This window comes from Epinephelus lanceolatus, chromosome 4, assembly GCF_041903045.1.
Source record: "Epinephelus lanceolatus isolate andai-2023 chromosome 4, ASM4190304v1, whole genome shotgun sequence".
Taxonomy (NCBI): domain Eukaryota; kingdom Metazoa; phylum Chordata; class Actinopteri; order Perciformes; family Serranidae; genus Epinephelus; species Epinephelus lanceolatus.
In genome coordinates, this window is record NC_135737.1 from 10,133,263 (window position 1) to 10,152,957 (window position 19,695).

The 19,695-nt window shown below is 39.1% G+C and overlaps 1 protein-coding gene across 1 annotated transcript in view; it reads right to left on the reverse strand.

Annotated features, from left to right (window-relative positions):
• The window catches only part of map4k1 (mitogen-activated protein kinase kinase kinase kinase 1), a 47,342-nt gene that overhangs the window by 22,141 nt on the left and 5,506 nt on the right, over nt 1-19,695 (reverse strand). The window contains exons 2-6 of the mRNA XM_033630379.2: nt 3,331-3,388; nt 2,761-2,851; nt 2,617-2,681; nt 1,362-1,417; nt 1,161-1,208 (exon numbers count right to left, since the gene is read on the reverse strand). Of these exons, the coding sequence (XP_033486270.2) occupies nt 1,161-1,208; nt 1,362-1,417; nt 2,617-2,681; nt 2,761-2,851; nt 3,331-3,388 (318 nt within the window). The remainder of the gene's footprint in view (nt 1-1,160; nt 1,209-1,361; nt 1,418-2,616; nt 2,682-2,760; nt 2,852-3,330; nt 3,389-19,695) is intronic.

Genomic DNA, 19,695 nt, shown 5'->3' on the forward strand with positions numbered 1-19,695 from the left:
TGATTGTTGTAATGTGCTTATCTTCTCTTCATTTTCGGCTCACTTCCTGCTGCATGACATTAAGTACGGTTTACTCACTGGTGGAGGACGTAGTTCAGACCCTATACTTAAAGATATATTATGGAGGATTTTCCTTAAAAACAATGTATAGACTGATACAGCAGTAGTCCCACTCTCAGTGTGTGGTGGTGTACTTTCCCGCAGAGGCTCTGCCCTCTGCCTGAATTTTCTTAGTTTCTTCTAATTTACTGTATTCGGGCTGTTTGTGGGCGTGTACCCCCATGGCACTCAGCTAAGGTCAGGGTTTTATTAAAAGGTGGTGATCAAGTGTCAGACCATAGGCAGCAGGTATCCAAGAGCAGGCAGTCCTCATTTGTAACGAGGCATGTGTGGGCAGTGGGTAGGTCACGAAACACAGGACTTTCCCCAGAAGACCAGTGTTTGGCAGGGTGTGAACTCTGAGTTAATCTAGGGTAAGCCCTCACCATGTTTCTTGTGCAAAATTCAGATAGCGGGCAGGCAGAGATAAATCCATATGCTGTTACTACATAAAAGGGCTGGATGAACCTGCAGGCTGCAGGTATCGTCAGAAAATTGAAACTCCTGTCGGATGTGCTCCATACAAATGAAGAAAACTTGATTAATATGCCAGGTGTGGACATGATCATCATTACAAATGACCTCGTCCTCCAGACCTCCTAACATCACTGACATTACACAGTGAGCTGATAAAAGCGTACACAAGTCTCGTGGACTGTAACTATTTTGTGTGTGGTTGGGTCCACGACTGAAATAACTGCCATCTTGTTTTGGTCAGGTGAGTAAATGTGCTTAAGTATAGCTGTTTGTTATATTTCAACTCTGTACATGGATGCACCACTGTCACAGCTACTTGCTAACTTTAGCTGCCATTTTCTAAAAAAAAAAATTGCAATGTGTACAGTATGCAAGGCTTTAGTTTTAGGATTAGTAGAATACAGCTGTTATTATTATTTTTATTTACTTATTTATTCATTTTTTAATGCAGTGGAAGGCAAAAATGGTGTCGGAACATCTCTAGTTTTTCAACAGCAGTCTTCAAGTGTCACCTACTGTTATCTAACGTGCTGTTACCACAAATAAATACAAGACAGGAAACAAAAATGAAGAATAAAAGTCACCTTAATGTCTCTGTGGATTTTCTTCTGTGCATGCAGGTAGTCCAATCCCTGGTGTCACACACACACACACACACACACACACACACACACACACAAGTGGGTTTTTGTGCCTTGAACATTATTATCAACAGTTTCAGATTATTAAGAGTAAAACCTAAGTTATTAATTGAAATGAGTAATTAATAATCAGTGCGACTTTACCTGCAGCATTTCCCTGCAGATGTAGGCGATCTGTGGCTCAGTCAGAGGACCAGTCACTGTGGAAAACAATTTACATTTAATAATTCAGTGTAATAATAATTTACAGCCTATGCAGTGCAGTACATGACTGAAATATTTAGCAAATAAAGTTCATGTTTCATTCACAAAAAAAAAAAGTAACATGGTTGCATAATGTATATGTGTTACGTGTATATGTGTTACAGGGTGATTTGAATGCTGTTTAACATATCAGAACTGAGGAGTGGAACATTTTAATTCAGACTAGGTCACTCAGGTTGTCAAAAATAATCCTGTATTGAGTGCTAGTAGGAGCAGCTCTGAGCCTTTCAAGATGCTTACAGGCGGATTCATTTCATATCTTCTCAGTTAGATGTTAAATTATTTTTACTGAGTTGTATTTTACTGTTGAAATTTAAGATGTTATATGTCTTTGTCTGTCTTAAAGGGATAATTTACCGTTTGTTTGTTGTTTTTATTTTTTGTTGTTTTTGCTAGCTCTAGGACTGTTGTTTAAACTACAGATTGTACTTCCATATTTTTGTACGCCTGCCTCGAGATTGTTTGACACCAGCTGGCCGCCATGTTGTTTCCTCTGTCAAAACCAAGTGTCAGCCTCCATGACTGAAAATGAAGCCACCACGGAAGTGCCAAAACTGTAGCTCTTCTAAGCTTGAAGCTGGCTCCAGAAGTAAGTCAATCCCCACAAATCTCCCCTAACTTTACAGCAGAAATGAACATGTTTACAGCCTGGTACAAAACACGGTTTTTGTCTATACTGTAGATAATTTTCAACATTCACGACAAACTGTACAGGGGGTGGATTTTTATATAACCCACCCATTTACATTTCAAGGCTTAAAGTTACACATAACTAAGTGTGGGCTGCTTTAAGTGACAGGCTGTCTGCTGATAGTGTATTCGACTTCTCAGTCAGATCCAGTCAGCTCCACCACAGTGCCAGCTTCCTGCCCAAATATGACCACTTCTGACTCCAAAAAAAGACAAGATGGTGATGGCTGAAATGCTGAACTTGAGACTTCAAAATGGGAGTTTACATACCAGTGGGTGACAACACAGTAGCTACATCCATTATGTTAACAGTCTATGGTCAAACTGTACAAGCTCACAGGAGCTCGCAGGAGCAGTAATTGGTCTGGTGTGGCACAGTGCATTCACAGACAGAACTTTTGCCTCAGAAGAATAAACACACACACACACACACACACACACTCACCATGGTAGACATCCTGCAGAGAGCCTCCTCCACAGAACTCCATACAGATCCACAGTTTATTGGCTCTGCAGACAGAAGAAGAGTTAACTTGTGTATCTGAGATTAATAAGAGAGCGAGAGGAAGCACAGAAACAGACAGCTCACCGTATGTAGCTGCCATAATAGGCCACTATGTTGGGATGTTTGCAGCTCTTCACTATGACGATTTCCTGCTGGATGATAGAAAAGTCATCCTCTGTGGAGCCGGACAGAAAGAGAGAGGTTACATGTTTATCATTTCCATCACATTGCATACAAACAAAGGTGGAGTCAGTGGATATACACACTACAAGCTAATATGATTTTAGATCTGAATACTTCCTGTCTGTCGCTATAATACTGGCAGATGCAACGTCCGCTCAGGTGTTATTTTACCAGGTCTCTGTAAATGTAGTTAACGGTCCCTGAAACAAGGAGCATGTGCTACAAAACAAACACTATCCTCTTTTTTGAACTAATGTGTAAATATTTAACTATGAACTATTATTTAGAATAGTTCTTAATACTCCAAACCTTCCATGTGAGCATACTTGAGTGCAGTACTTGAGTAAATATAAGCTGGAAACATGTTTATTACCTTTATCCAGGTGCATGGGTAGAATATATAGAGGCTTTTTTTTCAGTGCCCTCACTGCCTTGCTCTTAAAATGATAAACAATCACATAAAATTCTCACCTGGTTCCATCTTGATGACTTTGATGGCCGCCAACTCTCCATTCTGCTTGTTACGTGCCTAAACACACAAAGACACATAAACAGGTTATTATCTTTACACTGTGGCAACCAGTCAATGCCAGTGGTGGAAGACGTACTCACATCTGGAGTAAAAGTAGCAATACTACAACATAAAAATACTCTACTGTGACTATAACTACGACTATGTCCTCTATGAGCTCAGTTCTTCAAAACTTTTCTCCATTCACCATGGAGGCATAAAAGAAAAACAACTCTTTCTACCTGAATTCTGTGTAACAGTGGGTGACTAAGTGAGGAAAAAATGGTTATTTGGGGGATTCCCTGTGGGTGCCAAAAGTAAAAGTGCTCATCATGCAGCATGACCCATTTTAGAACAGTACAGTATATTATATTATTGGATGATGATTACTGATGCATTCAAGGGATACTTTGCTGATTTAAAATTAGCTTTGTGTCATAACATTGCGTAAATGAACTGCGGTAAACATTCCTCCATCTAACCAGATCTCTCTGCTCATCTCTCAACTCAGATCGTTATCCAGTGGATATCTGCTGGCTCTAGGACTGTTGCTAACCCTTTACTGTTGAACTCAAGCAGTATGGCACCTTACCTAAAGATGTAAAGAACCAAAAAGCTACAAAGACTTTCAGTGTTTTGAAGAAAATAGCCTATATTTACTTTGAACTCTGATAGGACTTATTATGACTGATAGCTTGTTGTTGTTGTTTTTGTATGACAACTGTATGACAACAACCTCCGAGGCTGAAAAATGAAGCCAATGCAAAAGTTTCAAAACTGCAGTTCCTCTAATGGCCACTTGAGGCTGGTTACAGAAGTAGGTCAATCCCCACAAACTCCCATGATAAAATGCCCAACTTTACAGCAGAAATAAACATGTTTGCAACCTACAAAAAATGTTTTTGTTCCCTATAGCTAACATCATTCATGACAACTGTACAGGGGCGATTTTTTTTTATTACTCACTCATTTACATTTTATTTAAGGGCAGGGCCACTTGAGTGACAGGCTGTCTGTGAGGCATCACCACAGTCATATCCACCCCTCGCTCGTCCACAGCTCCACCCTTCAAAAAACCAAGATGGCGACAGCCAAAATGCCCAACTCTAGGCTTCAGATCGGCAGTGCACAAACCAACATCATGTGGGTGATGTCACAGTTGCTACATTCATTATATACAGTCAATAATTCTGACTCAAGGCCGTCTGCAGACGTTTATGATAGTGTGCCACCTATTGAACCTTTCGGCAGCTGCAGACGGGATTTCACTACAATATGTTGTACCCCAGTGATATGACTTGATATGGCGCCATCATATGACGCAATCTCCTTAGTTGCCATGGATGTATAAAGAGAGTGACTGCTCCTCTGTCTGTCAAACTCAGACCAAACTGTAAATCTAGGCAGTGCTGATCAAGTACAAACCAAGATTCTGTTACTGTATTTCCTATTTCTCGCATAAAATGTCTGCAGAAACATATTACAGTGCACTGTTTGGCTGTAATATGAGAATCTGTGAACAGTAAGTGGGCGTTAAATGGTTTTCTGTATTGTCAAAATGGAGGCTGAAAAAACTGAGATCAAATGGTAAAACTAAGCAGTGTTGATACAAATATGAACCAAGATTCTGTTGCTGCGTTGCCTATTTCTCGCCTCAAATCTTTTCAGAAACATATTGTAGCTTACTGTTAATCTGTAATTTGAGATTGTTTGTTACCAGCCAGTTGCCGTATTGTTTCCTATGTTAAATGTACAAACTCGTTACACGTTACGTCACCCTCCAGAAGGAGCATTTATCGGTCTGCTATGGCACAGGCCATTCTTGTAGTTGTAAGTTTTCTACCTCATGAGCGAAATGCAAATGTCACAGCCCTTTTCCTGTGTTTACTCTGGTCATGTAGCACTAGTTTCAGAAGTATTTGTATTGTTCTACTGCATAGACAGTTTTATGACCATCCTGACAGCAGTGAAATACTTCTTTACACCACTTTAGTGTTGCCAGTGGTAAAGGTAGAGCTAATTTGAGTTTGTAGTTTCAACTATAATAAAACCTCATAATTAATTTGTGGATTTATATTATGTATTAATAATATAAATCTGCAAAATAGAGCCAGTGCAGTAAAAAGTACAATATTGGCTGACAAATTGTAGTGGAACAAAAGAACAAAGTAACATAAAATGGAAATATTAAAACAAAGTACCTTAACATTGTACTTTAGAAAACTACTCAGTTGTATTTCACCACTGGTTATGCGATGACAGAACGCTGTAAATGTGGTGTGTTTTCTGGAGCAGCAGCAGAGCTTCGTTTGCATGTTTTCTGTCCAGATCAGTGAAGTGCAACAAACAGCCCACCACACCACTCTGTGGCATTAAACACACAAAAACACACATTTACAGTAACAAACACACACATACACATGCGTACACATACATACACACATGCAGGCGGACATACGCACACACACACGATGACCTTTTAAAGTGTGATACCAGAAAATGGTGTCACTTCTCTTTGCTAATTCACACTATTTATAAACAGAAACTATAGAGAAAACTTTCTTCACACATGATTATTGTCTAAAAGGGTCCGAGATGATTTTCCTTTGCAGCAACGTAATGACTGTTTTGTACTCCAGGTGTTATTAAACTAGACTGCCATAGTGATTAAAAGTCCCTGTATAGAGCTGAAAGGAAGACACTCCATGTCAGACATAAACTTCTACCAAAATGTGTCATTTAAATGCTCTTAGTAATGACATACAACACATCTATGTAGCATCCATGTTGTTTCCAAATTACGACTTAAACCACATGAATTTCAGAGGCACGACTTCCTAACTCAAGACCATCCAAAGAGCATGTGAATGCAACATATACTACCCAATATAATGTTGCACGTAAGGGAGCTTTAACCCATGAGAATTCATGTATTATTATTTATTCCTTACAGAGTGGAGTTAAAACAATCTCCAAAGAGTCCTTAAACTCAACAATACACATGCAGTTATTATTATTATCACTTAAAATTATAGGCTATAGCATGAGCATAAGACCAATGCCTTCCTTCTCATCCCAACTCGTCAAATATTGCCGCTTTGTCTGTGGACTTTCACGTCTACATATGATGCATGAGGTACTCTGCTGCTGCCAAGTTACATTTGTAATATGCACTGTGTCTTTTCAAAATACATTTTTGTTTTCACAGGAAATGTGCAGTTTCTGCTCATTAGATGCATACAGTCTTATTCAAATTACACGTACAACATTTGCATAACACCTTGTATCTAGGTTTATTTCCTTGTGCAACAACAGCAAATGGTTAGGTTTAGAAAAAAACATCACAGTTTGGCTCTACATTCACACGGCAAGGGAACAGTGGGCTCCTGGGTGAAAATCCAGGGTTTGTTTGACCCAACCAACTCCCCTCCCGCCTGCCCTAAAGGGACATACCAGCGACTTATATCACGTGCCTTTCTGTGTCAGTGTCTTACATGGACGTCCACTGCCAAAGTACTGGTACTGGCCTCTGAATCAACATCTGCGGCCACCCAGTGCATATCATATTGGCAAGAAAGGTGCCTTTGTGCGTCAGTATCTAACACCCAGCTCACTGACAAAGCGGCGGTATATTATGTTTGTATGTTTATGATTTTTGCATCATATTCTATATTATTTTTATAGTACATCAGTATATTAATACAGACAAACACTCTAGTACTATTACTTAGTCTGGTGTATACATGGGCAGATTATGAGACAATGGGCACAGATAGGCAAAAGGCCCCACCACTTATTTTGTTTGTTTTGCATCTTTTTGTGGTTTTGTGACTCTTTGAGGTAATTTAGTGTCTTTCTTGGGCATTTTGTGTCTCTTTGTGGTTGTTTTGCTGTTATTGTGTTTTTTTGCATCTCTTTGTAGTCTCTTTGAGTCTCGTCCTGGTCGGCAATTTCCATTTTTGGTACTTTATACTTGCATTTCAGAAATGTACTTTAAGTATATTTTGATGCTTTTACTTGTAACAGAGTATTTCTACGCTTCGGTATTGATAGTTTCACTTAACTATAAGTGAGGTGAGTACTTCTTCCACCACTGTAAATACCAGACTATAGTTTAGACATGACTGCCCACCTACTTTGCTGAGAGGAAATACCCATTCACATTCTGTTCCTTGTGAAATTCACTCCAGTCAGACATGTACTCTGTCAGGGAGGGCAGGACAGGTCATACACAGACAGCAGAAACACCACTGCCTCAGAGAGGGATTTTTAAAAACATGACACATGGAAATGTGAGCACCAAATAGCTTCAAACGTACGCAAATACTTTCAGCTGGAAAGTGTTATGACTACTGTCAAAAGACAAACTATCACATCATCATGTACATTGTTTTTACAGTTACACGTTTCACTGTCGTCACTGAACTGTTATAACAAAACAAGCTTGTTGTCTCATATGTCATAAAATGAGCAGGACATCGTTAGTATTTGTGTTAAGATGTTAATTAAATGAGAAATACACAAAGGAAAAGAAATAGCTTTTTGAAGACATGACTCGAAGGCATGCGTCGGCCTCCTCCGCTGTCAAAGCACTGCTTTCATTTTGTCGGAAAATTACATGATAAACTGTAACGGAACACTTGGACAGACATTGAAGTCAGCAGTGGTCTACCCTTTGAGTTTTGAAATTGCACAGTGGAAAGTCAGGGCGTTGCGGAGGATGGTCATAAACAACTGGTTTATTTATGAGAGACACTAACCAACACCTAACGCTAACGCTAACCCCCATCTCACTCCGACCTCGTCGGATATTGACATTTTGGTCAAGGACTTTCCATGTCCACACAGGACATGACAGGTACCCTGGGTGTGTTGGTTGTTGACGTTCAGGACACTGTGTCAAGTTTTGCCTGTTACATGCAATGTCATGACTCGTATTTCAAGGTACACTTCCGTTTTCACAGGAAATTTTATGTTTACATACAGTATCTTTCAAAATAAATGCACTATGTGGTTCCAATCCATTTTTCTCCTTCAACATTTTTCTCCTTAAGAAATAAAAACACGTGGTTAGGTTTAGGAAAAAAAGAACAAGGTTTAGTTTTAGAATGTTACGGGACGCGAACGCTGCTCTCTCAGGTGATAGTTGGTGTTTGTTGAGACCCACCACAACTCTCGCCTGCCCCACTAGGAATTTCATCGCATTGACATTCATTCTGGTCCTGCTGCGTTTCTCCCTGCGTTTCCCTCTCTCATTTTGTCAATACTGATGCTTGTTTAGTGGTCAAACACATCAAGCTATACTATCTGGTACCTCTCTAGTGTCAGTTTTGGATGCTCAGGGATGCTGTGTCAATTAATGCATGTTTCATGCATTAGAGCTCTGATTTTTTTTAAAAAAAAAAAACAACATAGTTCAGTGAAGAACTGGGGGAGAGAGATAGAGTAAAACAAGAGAAGGAGAGAGAGAGGGGCTGCAAGGTGACTTCGTTGGCAGTATTTACTTCTGCCTCCCCAGCAGTGGGAGAGATGTGTATAACATTCACCACAGAGTGGTGATCATTGTCTGTGCACCACATCACCACAGACTGCCATGCACACCAGATGCATTGAGGTCTGCTCTGCCGAACATCGTACAAAATGACCAACTACTGAAAAAAACAGAAAGAAGAGACGAAAGACAAGTGGTGCAAGGAAACACATCAGCTCTAACTTGTAATAAACATTTTAATATAAACAAATTATAATATATAAAGTATAATATAATATATTTTTCAGTAGAAATTCAGGTTTTTAATTGGGCTTAGGCCCAAAACTGCTGCCATGTAAGGCTCCTGTCGGGCTTGGACAGAGACTGCAGGTTCATGTAGCCTAATTATTTGGGCCCATGCATTGTATCTTCTCAAAATAAATTTCCATTTTCACAGGAAATGTACAGTCTCTGCTCATTAAATGTATACAATCTCTTTTCAAAATAAATTTAGAATTCAGGTAAAAAAACTTTGTTTTTAGGTTTACTATCTGAGGTTTAGGCAATAAAAGCAGGTGGTTACATTTAAAAAAAAACATCATGGTTTGGCTTAAAATAAGTATGTTTGTCACTTACGTAATGTAACGTCACTTGTCATACAATACTGGCATAATATGATACACATATTAGCACATGGAGTTGTTACTTAAAAAAAACCTCAATTGACCTCTATTTCATATGGGTAAATGAACAGTGGGCTTCCAGGTGAAAGTCCAGAGTTTGTTTGACCCATTCACCTACTGTTCCACCGACCATATTCGGACTTTCTCGCTCTGTATGCTACGTGAGTTGCTCAGTGAGTCAGAATAGTGCTTCTGCCCAGTGTGTCTCAAATCGCTGCTAATGGGTGTGTCCGTGCATTGGTATCTGATGCTGAGGGCCACTGACCAAGCATCAGTATCTGGGCTGTGCTCTGTGACAAATAAAATGAAACACCTCTGTAATTAACCTCACTGTGGGCAGTTTTCTTTTAAACTACATTCAAATTCAAACAATGAGGTTTTTAGATTATGAGACTTGTTGCACTGTTGAGTCTCAGTGGAGGATATCTCAAAACTTAGCGTACCATTGAATTAAACATGGTCGATTTGGGGTAATAATTCAGGCCTGTCACACCAGCCTATGGGCCAGTCTCCACAGCAGACCACATTTACTGTCACCGTTTTCTTGAGACATTTTCTCATTTTACTGTTTGTGCCTATTACTACACATAAAAACAGCTTCAAAAACATTAAAAAAAACAAAACAAATTGAAATAGCCATGTGCCTCCAGTTACAGAAATAAATATTGGTGTATATAATTTTTGTGAATGTCAGGAGTACTCCCTCTTTGCTGCCTCTAAAGAAAAATTATGCAAAGTTGCCCTCTCGGATGCTCTTATGGTAGATAAAAACATAGATGGTATAAAATAATGGATGTAGCCACAGTGACATCACCCGCTGGTTTGTAGACTCAAGTTTTGAAGCCTTGGGTTTGGCATTTCAGCTGTCACCATCTTGGTTTTCTGGAGCTAGAAGTGATCATATTTGGATGACAGGGTAGAGCTGTGGAGAAGTGAGAGGTGGATCTGACTTAAGGCACATTTATACTTAATGTTAGATACATATACAGAGGTGGATGGAGCCTTCTGTCGGTGCTCTGTGTTCATTTTGTCCGTATTTTTGCATGTTTTCTGAAAGCTTACTGATACTGACAAAGCAGAGTAGCACCACCAGAGACTGTGGGGGCAGTGTAGCATAGTTTGAGAGACACGACCGGACTTGATGAAGACATTTTAAAAGTGGCAGAACGAAACAAATCGGTCAAGTAGTGAGAAGAACTATCCATCCACATGTCATGATGTATTTAATGGCCTCACTCTGCCTCCATTAAAAGGTAGGCTACATTCTTACGCCCTCCTAAGTCTTCGCCATGTTTGTTGTTGTCAGAATCTTTTGACTCTGCCCTCTAGTGCAATCTAAGGGATGTATCTATGCCAGCATAAAGGATGTATTGAAGTATGTGGGCAGCCTGGGAGGATTATGACAGAATGTGCCCCTGGGCTTAAACAGAGGAGCAAGACGCACAGACCTTATAGTCATTTTGTGTCTCTTTGATGCTGTTTCCCCTTTTTTGTTGTTATTTTAGGTCTATTTGTAGTTCCTTTGCATCTTTTGGTGCTCATTTTGAGTCTCTTCCTGGTCGGACGTGTAAATTGGAGTGACATTTAGCAGGTGAAGGCCAGAGAGGACCCTTATACTTTGGGCCCCTGACCAATACAGTAATCAATCTTTGGTGGGAAGTGATGGTCACAACGTGAAATAAACAGATCTGCTTCCATCATAAAGGGAGTATAAATGAGTTGTAACACTTCCAGAGGCACAGAGCAGCATGGACTTGTTTCCGGTCAGCTTTGAAAATAAGTCTAAGTTTCACTAGCCTTACTCTGGTCTGGTCTCCAACACCACCTGAGAAAATGTGAATATATTTAGCTGCTCAATGCTTAATTTTCTCAACAAGTCGCTTGTATTTTTTGCGGTTCTTTACGTATGCTCAGCTTATCTTGAAACAGCTGTTTATACTAGCTGTCTAATGTATGTGCTGCCTCAAAGGCAAAGAAATGAATTAAACACAAATGAGAGCTAAAATGCTATACAGTATGTTCATGTTCAAAAACTTCATGCTCACTTCTCAAATCAATGGTGACAGACAAAGGTGTTTTCTGTGAGAACGTGAAGACCAGCAGAGGACTTCAGTGGCTGTCTGATGTCAGTTCCTGACAGAGTTTAGTCACGTTTATCGTTAGACAGCAGATTACATGTACCTGAAAAGTACCTTGTTGGACGTTATTACGCAACATTTCTAGTTAACATGGGTCATAGCAGGTAAATAATGGCTTCTGGGAAGCAGCAGAACCTGTTCATGGTGTAGTCATACATGTGGAGTTCATTCAAGACAAACAAAAGCTTCTAGTAGTTGAAAGGTATGTAAGATAATGAAAGCAACAATGACAATGGAAACTCCACTCAATCGAAGGAGCGTGTGTTAGTGGGTCGGTGACTGTGACATCAGAGAGGTCACTGGGAGGAAAGACGCCCTGTGAGCAAACAACCAAACGCGCGCGCGCGCACACACACACACACACACACACACACACACACACACACACAAGCTGGACGTCACAGTGGAAGCCGCAGAAACATTTCCATGTTGAAGTGTGTGTTTACGAGTCTCAGCGGTCTTTCCTTTCACTGACCTCTGTGATAACACACCGCATACAAAGCGAACACAAGATAATAAGGTATATTATCATTTGTTGCTAAAGCCGCTTACAGTCCACCTCAACAAAAACAAGAAGGGAGAAATGAGATAAACATTCTATTGATCCCCGGCGAAGAAATTTTGCTCTTACAGCAGCGTTAAAGGCAGCAGTAAGTATAGATAAATACAGTACGTAGAGGAAATAAATACAAAACTAAAATAGGAATAGAATATTAAAATGGAAACCATGTAAGAGCAGTTGGAGATAAAAACTTACAATATAAAGTCACTGTATTGTGTTTTATAGCAAAAATGTAATATCTTTTTTGTAGTACATTATATTATTTATCTTAAACATATACAGCTATAAGTAAAGTATATGAATATGCAATGAATGAAAAATATTGCTGTCTACATAAATGACTGACTCCTTACTCAAACTTCACATTGACTGTTTGACAAATACAACATAATGAAGGTATTAATGTTAGTTGATGCCCATGAGCAGTGTACTGCTGGGATATGGCGACACCACTGGGACAAACCACATGCAGAACTGCAGTACACCATAATGCTGGAACCCACTGTGCTGATAATGGCAATTTGTGCAGTTTATTTACAATTATGGTTACATTTTCTAATGATGATTTAATTATGACAGCGGTGCTTGGTTCCCTGTCTTGTTTTGTTTAAATATTGGGGTGATGTGTCCCCCCAATATATATTACAGTTATTACATTGATTCAGTGCAACAGCTCTGACGTAAATTCTACCTTGACCAAATTTATAATGTTCAGTTTATGTTGACATTGTTGAGACTGTAAATTTACATTAATTTAATTTCAATTTATGCTTGACGTTGTAGTTTGCTGTGGTGTTATAGTGGACAACATTATATTGAGAGGTGTTTCTAATTTTTCATCCTCCAAACTGATAAGCATGAGGGGGACAGAATATTAGACACCCCTCAATATAATGCAGTCCAGTACAACATCACCACTCACTATGATCTCAGTGCTAAATATGGCATTGTATTAGCAGCTCTATGATAGTGTTAAAAAAAAAAAAAAAATAGCCACCATAAAAATTAACTTTATGAAAGAACAGTTGTGTTGTCTTGTACTAGATTGTACATGTGTATGTAATAATAATAATAATAATAATAATAATTATTGTTACTATAGTTATAATAATAGTAATTGTTATTATTATTATTCCTTATAATGATAATAACAAACTTTATTTATATAGCACCTTTTAAAACACGGTTACAAAGTGCTTTATAATAAAGCTACACACATTTAAAATGCAAGGTGAATGAAACGGACTATGTAATAATATGTCACCAAAGTAAAGTACAAAATATAAGAAGGTCAAAACTAAAATCAAGATATTAAACAAGAATTAAAATAAAATAAAATCAGGATATGCTTTCCGATAAGAGTATATTTATAGGAGAGACTAAAAAGCTCAGACAGCCTCATGTCCTCGGGCAGGTTGTTCCAGAGCCTCGAGGCCGTGATTTCAAGAGCTCTGCATTCTTCAGTTTTCAGCCTGGCCAGACAAAAACTTGTGCCCGAGGATCTCAAACTATGCAAAAGTTCATAAGGGATTAAGAGGTCAGAAATATAACCAGGATCTAGGTCAAGAAGAGCCATAAAAGTAATCAATTAGATTTTAAAATCAATCATGAAACAAACAGGGAGCCAGAGTAATGAGGCTTAAACTGCTGTGATGTAACTGTACTTCTTGGTTCTGGTTAAAAGCCCAGCAGCAAAGTAACGATAAAGTGTATAAATGAGTAACATGTGACATAATATAATATAATATAATATAATATAATATGTAAAGTACAATATAGTAAATAATTATATAGTGTGAGATATGACATATAGAATGTAAGGTCAAAGGTAATATATTATAAATAGGTAACTGGGTATGGTTGTAACACTTTTTGTCTCAGCACCTTAAACACTCTGAATTTTTGTGCGAGAGCTCTTAAAATTTGGCACAAAGCACCTGTCTTTGTCTACTACAAATAGCAACAATTCCAATTTCTCCAACTTTATCACAGAATTCCCTAATTGTCAAATGCAAGGAGTTCCAACCTGCCCTACTACCAGGGTAACCATCTGTAACAATGAGAGTGAAGAATTAAAAGTTATGCAATTACAAAAGATACACATAAAAAAACTGATACATACACTAGTAACTAATTCCTACTAAGGTCTAAGTCGCTAACTTTTGCCTGTCAGATGCTCAAAGTATAAGTCTGCTGCTTCAGTTAAGTAAGCAGTCAGGACATTATCTTGCTGCACGCTGAAGATGTTTTGACTGCTGTGATCGCCCACACAGAGCAGCTGTGGTGATCCTCTTTCTCTGAGGTTTTGTTTTTTAATTTTTTGTAGTATCTGCTTAATGTCAAATGGCAGATAGAGTATTGTTTGTGGACAGACCAAAAAGCAACCTCAGAGGCTAAAAAATGAAGCTGAAGCAGAAGTTTCAAAAACTGCAATTCCTTAAAAGGCCCCAGAAGTGAGGCAGTCCCCATAGACCCCCATGTTAAAATGCCCAACTTTACAGCATAGATAAACATGTTTACAGCCTGGTACAAAAAACGGTTTTGGTCTCTGTAGCTAATCTAAAGTTACGCGTAATCAAGGGCGGGCTGTTTTGACTGACAGGCTGTCTGCCAAAAAGTCAGATCCATCCAACCCTCTCTCCTCCACAGCTCCAACCTTGCATCCAAATATGGTCACTTCTGACTCCAACAAGATGATGGCGACAGCCAAACTGTGGGGGTGACTTCACGGTAGCTATGTCTATTATTTATACATGTACGGGACAGACCTTATTGTCTTTTCTTGCCTCGCCTCATCTGATGCAGATTTTAGCACATGTACAAGCCCACCCTCTCATTGCTCTCACCAACTCTCCCGGCATGCTGAGAAAAGGAGTATGATAGAGAAAATGTGTTTTGTTGTCATTGGGGTTAGCTGTACTTTTTGAAAAATCTGTCACATCCATCCCTGCTCCTGTCGGCCAGTGTTTAGTGAGCTATAGCAGCTTGGTGGTTTAAAATGACCAAAGATGAAACACCTCACATGTGACCCCAAACAATGCTCTCTAATCTAATACAAGGTAAACCTCAACAGCATCAGGACTTATCGAAATATAGACTTGGCCCAAATACTTCCATACCTGAAAATCAGTGTTTCGGCTATAAAATCTACATACTACTTCACACAGATATGAAATTCAACATGTAAAGTTGGGACGGAAGGGGTAAAAAATAAAATTAAAAACGTGGTGCTGTTATAACAATCCCGTTGTTACAACCATACCCTGTCTCCCCAACAGTACAGCAGTATGACATGCAAATGGAGTAGAATGTCAAATATAAAACGACATAGTATGAATATATAATCTAGAAAAGTATAGTATAATATATAATAAGTATAGTAATAGTTAACATATAGAGAGGTGTGTAAGCCAACAGTCTCAGCAGTGTGAGTGTCAAATGAAGAAGTGAACTCTGCCTGCTTCCTTTAACTATAAATCACTAAGATCTGACGTGTTAACATGAAAGGTCACAGGGAGAAAGTGGGTGAGACTGAATACTGACATCACACCACATACACTTTAAAAACTGTTGTTTTACTCTACTTCAGAACTGTAAAATAAAAAAATGTAAATGAAGTTTAATGATAACAAGCACAGTTCAGAGTGGGTTGTGCTGCGTGTGTACCGCACGTGTTCTACAACTACACGAGACATCAGAAACTTCTTTGCACCACTGTTTCTGAGATGAAAGCATGCAGACTTTGCAGACTCATGATGCCAAAGCTTCATGGGGGTGTGTAAGGGGTGTGAGAAATATTTTCATAAAAGATATATGGTTGGCCTGTGTTTCAGCATTTCAGTCATTTCTGTGAAGACACCTAAAATAAATTGTTATTTAAAAATTGCCAATATTGCCAGTCCCCCCAAAAAGAAACTATGATTATTATCTTTAATAAAAAAATCAATACAAGTAAATGACTTAGCTAACAAACAATAATAAACAACTACAAATGTGTTGCCAATAGGCAGAGCCACCACTGATGATAAGTACTCAGTGAAGACCTGAACATAAGCTATATTTATTCATGCTAAACAGCCTCGGCCTACATTAGAAAAGTACACAGACAAAACAACCAAAGAGCTAACAGAACAACGGTCAAGGTCAAAGAAAACATTAAATTTGTTGGAAAATAAGCTTATTAAGCATCTATGAATGTTACAAAGTTAAAACATACACAGTACAGACAGAGAATAATATATAAAGATTCCAAAAAATGTCAGGAAAAGTCATTTCTGATGCAACATTTACAGGAAATAATATGCTCAAAATTGATCCAAATCGCTGGTTTTACACAAACTTCCTGCAGTTATTGCGTCCACAGTTCGGGCCATTGTGCAGTTTATCAGTTGTTCTGTGCTGTTATTGTTCAGGATATTCTCATCCACTGTTCATGCCTATACATTCGAAAAGTTATCATGAGCCAGTAACTTGTGTATAACCAACGTAAAGGCTGGTGGAGGATGGGTCAAACAACACAGGACTTTCCCCTCTAGAGACCAGTGTTGGGGACCAGGTGAAACCAAGTGAACTCTGAGTTCTTTTAAGGTACGTCACCACCATGTTACCTTACTGAACCTAATGTACGTAACTGTACATTAAGTGCATTATTAATTTCAATTAATTTTTTGTAATTTAGTACAAATAAGAGTCTTCCTTTAAGACATTTGATCTCACAAAGTGTTGAAGCACACAAACTCACGTATCCACACACACACACACACACACACACACAAACACACACATACACAGAAATGCCAGTTATGGGCTGGTGTTTGGCTGCATTTGTTTGTTGTTCTCGGCATCATAAATTATCTCTCTTCCTCTTTTTTGGGTTAAAGATAAATCAACAGCAACCAGAAATTCAAGCACTTTTCATCTTAAAACACACACGCGCGCACACACACACGCACGCACACACACACACACACACACACACACACACACACACACACACCTCAGTGTTTCAGCAGAACCTGACACAGTTAACTCAACTCTGCAGGCAGGTTCTGTATGTAGTCCGCTATGCTTTTCTCTCACTTCTTCATTTTTTGCATCTGAGGTTGCACACACAACACAGGTGCAGCCCACAGTGTCTGTGAGGCCTGAAACCAGAGGTGCACCGTGTTGAACAGCAACTCCAACTGCAGCTTAGTAGCACAAGCCACATCTGATAAAGAGAGTCAGGCTTTCACTGTAAGAGGAGGTAGATCCTGACATGATTGCATGCAGAGTTGCAATCAGCTTAAGTCAAGTCTGAGTCAATGTCCACAGCAAATCAAGCAGGTACAATCTCTTAAATTGCTGTGAAGGAAATGTCAATCATCAAATAGACATATATTAAAATGTATGTGTATAGATGGGAAGGAACATTTCAGTCGAGTCGAGAAATAGTGGGCAAAACGAAGTCTAGAGTCTAAAGTAAAGATTTTGTGAACACATCACAAAAGTGAGAGTGATCCTGGAGTCATCTGACCATGATCTGTTGCCTGTCAATCCCAGTTTGTTGTAGGAAAAAATTTGCACTTGGTACCAAAATGGGGACTGCCCATTGATCCAGTGGCCCAAAATTCCTGCCCTGTTAGTTCAAAAAATGTCCCCTTGGAAATGTCCCCTTGGATTGAAAGCCAGATTCTCTGACAGCCTGTTATTATTCAGTGGATACACTGAAACCTTATCTTACAAAACAACACTGTGGTGAATGTGTGGTTAGGTATAGGCACAAAAACAACATGGTTATGGTTAGAAACTTATTTTGTTAGAGTTAGAGTACTGCACCAAAGTAGGGAAGGATCGATATAAAAGCCCCTAGGTTTGGTGGTTCAAACCAATGCCATAAAGGATTAGTAAGAACACTTGAAACAGTGGTTGAAATGTCACTGGGAAATGCAGTGAAGGGTGGGTATACACATCCAGGACTGGTGGCTCAAACACAGTTGAGAAATGCAGGGAAGGGTTGGTAAAACACCCGGAATTTGTTGCTAAAACAGTGCTAGGAAACAACGCAAATGGTTGGTAAAAACACTTGGGATCAGTGGCTCAAATGCCACTGGGAAACTCAGAAACAGAGAAACAGGACTTTGGAGCAATGGGTGTTTGTTTTTGGGATAACAAGCTGTCGGAGAAATGGGTTTTTGGTCCAGTGGGACATAATTCAGATTAATGGGGCTTCAGAATTTAGGGCCATTAGAATAATGGCATGGCACCACTGAGAAAGGAACTTGTACCTTTTTAAATCTTCTCACACTTCACACAACCAACAGACAGTTTGTCTGAAATTTCTCAACAACTATCAAATACATTGCCATGAAATTTCACACAGATGTTTATGGTCCCCTGAGAATAAATCTGTCTGACTTTGATGATCCCCTGAACGAGAGTAGGTATTTCTATGATGATCTAGATAATTCAAGGATGAGGCCGATCACAGAGTTCTTTCTTAATGCACGTTTAATTACGAGCTCAGATCAACATGGCTACATGCAGAAGCTATGTGATAAGTGTGAACAGAGAGAGACACAGCTTATATAGGATGGTGGCATGTATACTATTACCTAAAACTGTGCCTTGACACATTTAACTTGACCTTGGGTCAACTAAAATTAGTCTAACTTGTCCATTCATCAGTAAGCCTAGCACTTCTGACGCCATTACGTCTGCCATGTCGGAACATGATCCCCAGGGGGTCTTCACCAAGTATCCACTGGTCACCACCTGATTTCATCTAAAGCCCTCATGAAGATCACATTGTGTGTTTTTTGTAAAATGTCTCAACAACAATTGGACGGATTGCCATGAATTTTGATGCAGACATTCCCTCAGATGGACTATAAAAACTACAGAATGATGAAAGCACTACTGCACCTAGTTACATCATCACAGAGCAGGCTTTCCCCATGCACTGTTCATATGCACACCCACAAAAAATAAGGCACCACAATTCATATAAACCACATAATCATGAGCCAGTAATTCCTATACAACCCCATGAAAATGTGTTGACAGGAGTAAAGAAAGAAGTAGTAGCCAAACTAAAGCTGTGTGTAAGGAGGCAGGACTTTCCCCAGGAGACTGGAGTTAACTTTGAGTTATTATCAGGTAGCTACATCATCACCATGCTTCTCTTCCTAAATCTCCTCTTCGTAATTTTGTGCCTAAACCTAACCAACGTAACATCAAGTACATAGTTGTCATTTGTGGGGTGCTAATTCATTAGATATCATATGAACTGCACTACATTGCATGGAGCCACTACCATGACTGCAGACTTAGGAACATGTTGTAGATCACCCTGGTGTTACATGTTATCAGCAATGTGTAGGCATTTGATTTAATCTCCGCAACACTGTATAAACTATGAATATCGTGCATACTGCCCATTCATATGTTGCACAGTTTGCTTTCCATTTGTGTTCTCTTATCATTTATATTCA